A 6268-nucleotide genomic window follows, 5' to 3' on the forward strand; every position below is an offset into this window, starting at 1 on the left:
TACCAGGTGACACAACCAAAGAGTTTAGGCTGAGTCCATAGACACTAAGCCCGGGCGGAGGCTGAGGGAAAGCTGGTGCTTTCCCTGGCCTTACTACGCGCACCGTCCGGGGGCGTGTCTATGGGCGGGCCAGTGACGTCACGGAGCTGGTTCGCCCTCATTGGGCGAACCACTCACGTGACCGGCCCTGCGTGCGTAAACTAAAATTTGGTTGTCGGCTACGCTTCCGCACGCCTGCGGAAGCGTGCGCGAGCCCCCTGCTAAAGCCGCTCTCATTGCGGCTGCAGGGGCTCACTGACACGCGTCAGAGCGGCTCAGCAGCTAAGCGCTGACCATGCCCGCGGCCTTAGAGAGAGACCTTGAGTTTGCCCTTGAGCCTGACATAGCTGCTACACATTAGGTTAGGCTAGGTCAGTCTAACAAAACTTTCAGTAAATATGCAAATGTACTTATAAACTGCAAGGACTTTGCCACGGCTTAGTATATCTGTGATTAAATGGCATAGCCTGAATCGTCTGGTCACTGTGGTGTACCCTGAGCATGCTGTACAGACTTAGCACGTCAACTGTATTTATCCAGAAAATACTCATCTGTTATGTTTAAATAATTTTTTTTTAAATGTACTTGTAAAACCAATGTTAACTCTTTTGCTGTTTCACTTTTTTCAAAAGTAACATGGTTAGATTAGCAATTAATTATAATAAAGTCCTGTGCAATGTTGCCCTCTAGTGAGCATTTAAGGCAATGTTGAAATACTGGCGTTCACAAAGAGCAGTGTATACAGGGCACACACAAAACAACATCCGAGCGGCTTTCCAAGGAGGGTCAATGGCAAATTTCCGATTGGGTCATGGATCAATGTAACTTAGAGACAGTGGTTAAACAGGAAACAATGAAGTCTCTATAAAACCAAAAGACAAGAACCAGAAGTCCCCCTCTCATCTTTCTCAAATAATTTCCCGCATATGGTCCGTAGCACAGATGTGGAGACTAACATATTTACTTTACCAAACAATACACAAGTTTGATTTAATTTCGTACCCAATAGTTTGCCTTTATTAAGTAATGACTCCTTCTTTGCACAATATATTGCTATATTATCACCCCTATGTATTGTTCTTTCATGTCTTCCTTAAGTATTGCTGGGACCCTCTCGAGATGAGCCATACCCTCCCTAACTTCCCTTTTTTTCCGCTTTTGTTTTGTACCCGTCATATTCTTAAAAATGTAATAAAAGTATGTTTAAAAATGCCCCACATACCACAAAGACAGAAACACTAGACGATACATGCATCCTGCTACCAGGGGGATTACATTTTTAGTGGTACTTACAGACATGTACAGAGTGTAGGAGGTACAACCGTACCTACAGTATTTAGCAGGTAACGTGCCTATTTTTTTATGTCCCACAAAGAAACGGGGCAATCCATTTTAGGACCAAAGTGACCTAATTTAAGTGTCATGTTTTAGGCTAAGCCCCCGCTGGCGCTGAGCGCGCTCATGCTTGGAGAGCGCTCCAAGCATAAGCGCCGGTGTCCAGCTGAGCGCGCGGGGAAGTATAGGTTTTTTGTTTATGTAAGCGTTGATCGCGACTGAGCGTGTGTAAGTCTCCTCCGCAAGCGCCGCCCACTCAGCCCGATCAGCTCTAGCGGGGATTTAGCCTAAGGGACCTTATTGGGTAATTTGTACCCAAATCTGACACCTTTAAGTATTTTGAATGCATTTTTTTATAGTTACACTTGGTAGGAGTATGATTTCCTCTGGCTGCTCCCTTTTGTGTGATACACACACACACACCTTTATTGGCTCTCTGATAATGACAGGTGGGATAAAGGTAGGGAAAACACTTGATTGACAAACATTTCTCCATTCATTGGCCCCTAAGAAATCCAACTGGTCGCCAATGTGGGGCTACATCTTTTAAACCCTGTACCTACTGTACAATGTTGTTGTGTGTGTGGGAGCTGAGTATTGTTGAGTGTGTGAGAGCTGAGTATTGTTGTGTGTGTGAGAGCTGAGTATTGTTGTGTGTGTGAGAGCTGAGTATTGTTGTGTGTGTGTGAGAGCTGAGTATTGTTGTGTGTGTGAGAGCTGAGGAGCACTGTGTTTAATTAGTTGAAACTCAGAAACGTCAGCTATATACCGCAGTTTGAAGAATTGATGACAGACAAATGATGATGGTGTTTTAGGGGGTTATCGCCAGTTCTGTTTTGTGTATGTGTTACTATGAACAAACAAGTAGAGAAACACAAGTGATTTGTTGGTAAAACGATCTCTGCATATAACACATTACATTCACTTTGGTGTCTTTCTAGGAGCTCGTAAGCTCCTGTGTCCCACGTTGCCAAAGGGACTAAATTGTACTTACATTTGTGTACAAATGTTGGGGGCATTGCATTAAAATGATACATTGATGTTTGTTTGTGTAAATGACAGCACTTAGGTTCCTTTTATTTGCATCTGCATTTCATTTTTAAGCTGTTCCAATTGCACCTACAAAGAATAAGGATGACGAAGAGACCTCCATCACTCTCCTCCCAGATCTCCCTACAGCTTGTGCTGATTGATGAGTTCCCCCAATTAATTACACTTTGGTTAAAGTCAATATTATGCTTTTTTTGTGCCCCATACAAAGATGGCCGCCGAATGCCTCCTGCCCCAAAACCTTCGGCACAGCCGGAAGTGACGTACGTTCCGCGGGATTCTCTCGGGAGCCGTTGGGCGCAGAAGTGTTGCCTGGTTACCGGCTCTGCGTCCGCCATGAAACCCAAACCGGAGCCTCCCTGGAGAAGCGGGGACCAGGAAGAGAGGGCGCGACCCGGGGACCGGAGAAGCGGGGACCGGGAGGAGAGAGCGCGGCCCGGGGACCGGAGAAGCGGGGACCGGGAGGAGAGAGCGCGGCCCGGGGACCGGAGAAGCGGGGACCGGGAGGAGAGAGCGCGGCCCGGGGACCGGAGAAGCGGGGACCGGGAGGAGAGAGCGCGGCCCGGGGACTGGAGGAGCGGGGACCGGGAGGAGCGGGCGCGGCCCGCGCAGCAGAGGAGCAGGGACCCTTCAGGTAACTATCAGCATTTATCAAATCCAGGGGCCATCATCTGTGTGCTATATAATAATATTATTATTACTAAGTAATTCCGGTGTCATCGCAGTAATATATATATTTGTTTGCTATTAATATCTATTATTATTATTATTACATCCAGGTACTGTCATCTGTGCGATATATCTTATTATTATTACAAATATATATAATTCATCATGTCATTATCTGTGTATGTATCTACTATTATTATCATCATTATTGTCATACAGATGTCATCATAAGGTGTGTGTAAAATATATATATATATATATATATTATATATATATATATATATATATATATATATATATATATATATATATATATATATATATATATACACACACAGTGTTCGACAATTGTATACATTTACTCGCCCGGGGCGGGTGGATTTAACCCCCGGGCGAGTAACTATTGGCCCAAGCAGCACACGTGTTTTTTTTTTAAATTCCCCCGTTCGCGCTGAAATTTCCCTGCTCGCGCTGAAAAAAAAAAAAAAAAAAAAACTCCCCTACCTGACTCCTGATTGGCGCGCGCTCCAGGCTTTGTGGGCGCGCGGCCAGGCTCTATATGAGCCCGCCCCCAATGAGCGGCCATTCTGCCTGGAGCTCTGTTGGAGGGTAAGTATTCTCCATGCTGCGGCCCCTCTGCTCCTTCCCTGCGATCCCCCTGGTCCCCACATGGCTCCCTACTCCCCACCGCGGTAGCTCTCCTGTCCCCTGCCCCATTCCCCTGCTCCTGTCTCCTCCTCCTGTCCCCTGCTCCTGTCCCCTGTCCCCTCCTCCTGTCCCCTGTCCCCTCCTCCTGTCCCCTGTCCCCTCCTCCTGCTCCCTTCCCCTCTTCCTGCTCCTGTCCCCTTCCCCTCCTCCTGTCCCCTTCCCCTCCTCCTTTCCCCTTCCCCTCGATCCACCGATCGATGTCAGGGGCGGGAGGTCCCCGCTGCTGCAGCCCGGTTGGCTTGCGGGGGGGGGGGGGGGGGGCTCGGCCCTCACCACGTGCCTCCCATGCGTCCCCTACCTTCATGATGGCGCAGCCGCCGCATGAGGTGGGGGGATGTCGGCCTGGCCCCCCCCCCGCCACGAGCATCATGCCGCCGCGGGCTGGGGGGGAAGAAGCAGCCTGCAGCTTGGCCGTGCACTGTGACATGCCGGCGAGGGGAGCAGGGCAGTGGCGGCCACGGCGGGGCTGACTGTCACCTGGGGCGCCCAGTGGGGGATACCTCGCCACGTGCCTCCCACCCACCCTGCTGATTGGGGGTGGGGGGGTGTCGGCCTGCCCCCCACACGAGCGGGAGATGGGCGCGGGTGGGTGGGGGATTTGCGTGGTGCTGGTCGCGGCCTTTCCTCCCCTGTGTGTGTGTGAGAATGTGTATGTGTGTGTGTGTGGGAGAATGTGTGTGTGTGAGAATGTGTATGTGTGTGTGTGTGGGAGAATGTGTGTGTGTGTGAATGAATGTATGGGAGTATGTGTATGTGTGTGACACCAGAGGTCCCCCCCAGTCAGTAACCCCCCCCAGTCAGTAACCTCCCCCCCAGTCAGTCACCCCCCCAGTTAGTAACCCCCCCAGTCAGTAACCTTCCCCCCAGTCAGTCAGTCACCCCCCCCCTGTCAGTCACCCCCCAACCCCAGTCAGTGTCAGTCACCCCCCACCCCCAGTCAGTGTCAGTCACCCCCACCCCCAGTCAGTGTCAGTCACCCCCACCCCCAGTCAGTGTCAGTCACCCCCCCACCCCCAGTCAGTGTCAGTCACCCCCCCACCCCCAGTCAGTGTCAGTCACCCCCCCACCCCCAGTCAGTGTCAGTCACCCCCCCCACCCCCAGTCAGTGTCAGTCACCCCCCCACCCCCAGTCAGTGTCAGTCACCCCCCCCCACCCCCAGTCAGTGTCAGTCACCCCCCCCCACCCCAGTCAGTGTCAGTCACCCCCCCACCCCCAGTCAGTGTCAGTCACCCCCCCAACCCAGTCAGTGTCAGTCACCCCCCCAACCCCAGTCAGTGTCAGTCACCCCCCCACCCCCAGTCAGTGTCAGTCACCCCCCCACCCCCAGTCAGTGTCAGTCACCCCCCCACCCCCAGTCAGTGTCAGTCACCCCCCCACCCCCAGTCAGTGTCAGTCACCCCCCCACCCCCAGTCAGTGTCAGTCACCCCCCCACCCCCAGTCAGTGTCAGTCACCCCCCCAACCCCAGTCAGTGTCAGTCACCCCCCCACCCCCAGTCAGTCAGTCACCCCCCCACCCCCAGTCAGTGTCAGTCACCCCCCCACCCCCAGTCAGTGTCAGTCACCCCCCCACCCCCAGTCAGTGTCAGTCACCCCCCCACCCCCAGTCAGTGTCAGTCACCCCCCCACCCCCAGTCAGTGTCAGTCACCCCCCCACCCCCAGTCAGTGTCAGTCACCCCCCCACCCCCAGTCAGTGTCAGTCACCCCCCACCCCCAGTCAGTGTCAGTCACTCACCCACCCAGTCACCCCTGCCCCACCCAGCCACTCACCCAGCAAACCACTCAACCAGCCAGTCACTCACCCAGCCTCTCTCTCTGTGTATCACCCACCCTCTGTGTGTGTCACCCACCGTTTCTCTCCTCTGTCTCCCCCACACTCTCTCTCCCCCCCCCACACTCTCTCTCTCCCCCCCACACTCTCTCTCTCCCCCCCACACTCTCTCTCTCCCCCCCACACTCTCTCTCTCCCCCCCACACTCTCTCTCTCCCCCCCACACTCTCTCTCTCCCCCCCACATGCTCTGTCTCCCCCCCACACTCTCTCCCACACTCTCTCTCTCTCTCTCCCCCACACTCTCTCTCTCTCTCTCTCTCCCCCCCACTCTCTCTCTCTCTCTCTCTCCCCCCCACACTCTCTCTTTCCCCAACACTCTCTCTCCCTCTCTCCCCCACACTCTCTCTCCCTCTCTCCCCCACACACTCTCTCTCTCTCCCCCCACTCTCTCTCTCTCCCCCCACTCTCTCTCTCTCCCCCCCACTCTCTCTCTCTCTCTCTCCCCCCCACTCTCTCTCTCCCCCCCACTCTCTCTCTCTCCCCCCCCCCACTCTCTCTCTCTCTCTCCCCCCCACTCTCTCTCTCTCCCCCCCCACTCTCTCTCTCTCCCCCCACACTCTCTCTCTCTCCCCCCCACACTCTCTCTCTCCCCCCCCCCACACTCTCTCTCCCCCACACTCTCTCTCCCCCACAC

At 53.7% G+C, this 6268-nt stretch overlaps 1 protein-coding gene across 2 annotated transcripts in view; it reads left to right on the plus strand.

Moving 5' to 3' along the window:
* Positions 1-2704: 2704 nt before the first annotated feature.
* The window catches only part of CCDC110 (coiled-coil domain containing 110), a 36456-nt gene continuing 32892 nt past the window's right edge, over positions 2705-6268 (plus strand). For both annotated transcript variants that reach the window (XM_075610155.1, XM_075610159.1), the window contains exon 1: positions 2705-3058. In XM_075610155.1, coding sequence (XP_075466270.1) covers positions 2761-3058 — 298 coding nt within the window. In that variant the 5' untranslated portion in view covers positions 2705-2760. The remainder of the gene's footprint in view (positions 3059-6268) is intronic.

Source organism: Ascaphus truei, chromosome 1, assembly GCF_040206685.1.
Source record: "Ascaphus truei isolate aAscTru1 chromosome 1, aAscTru1.hap1, whole genome shotgun sequence".
Classification (NCBI taxonomy): domain Eukaryota; kingdom Metazoa; phylum Chordata; class Amphibia; order Anura; family Ascaphidae; genus Ascaphus; species Ascaphus truei.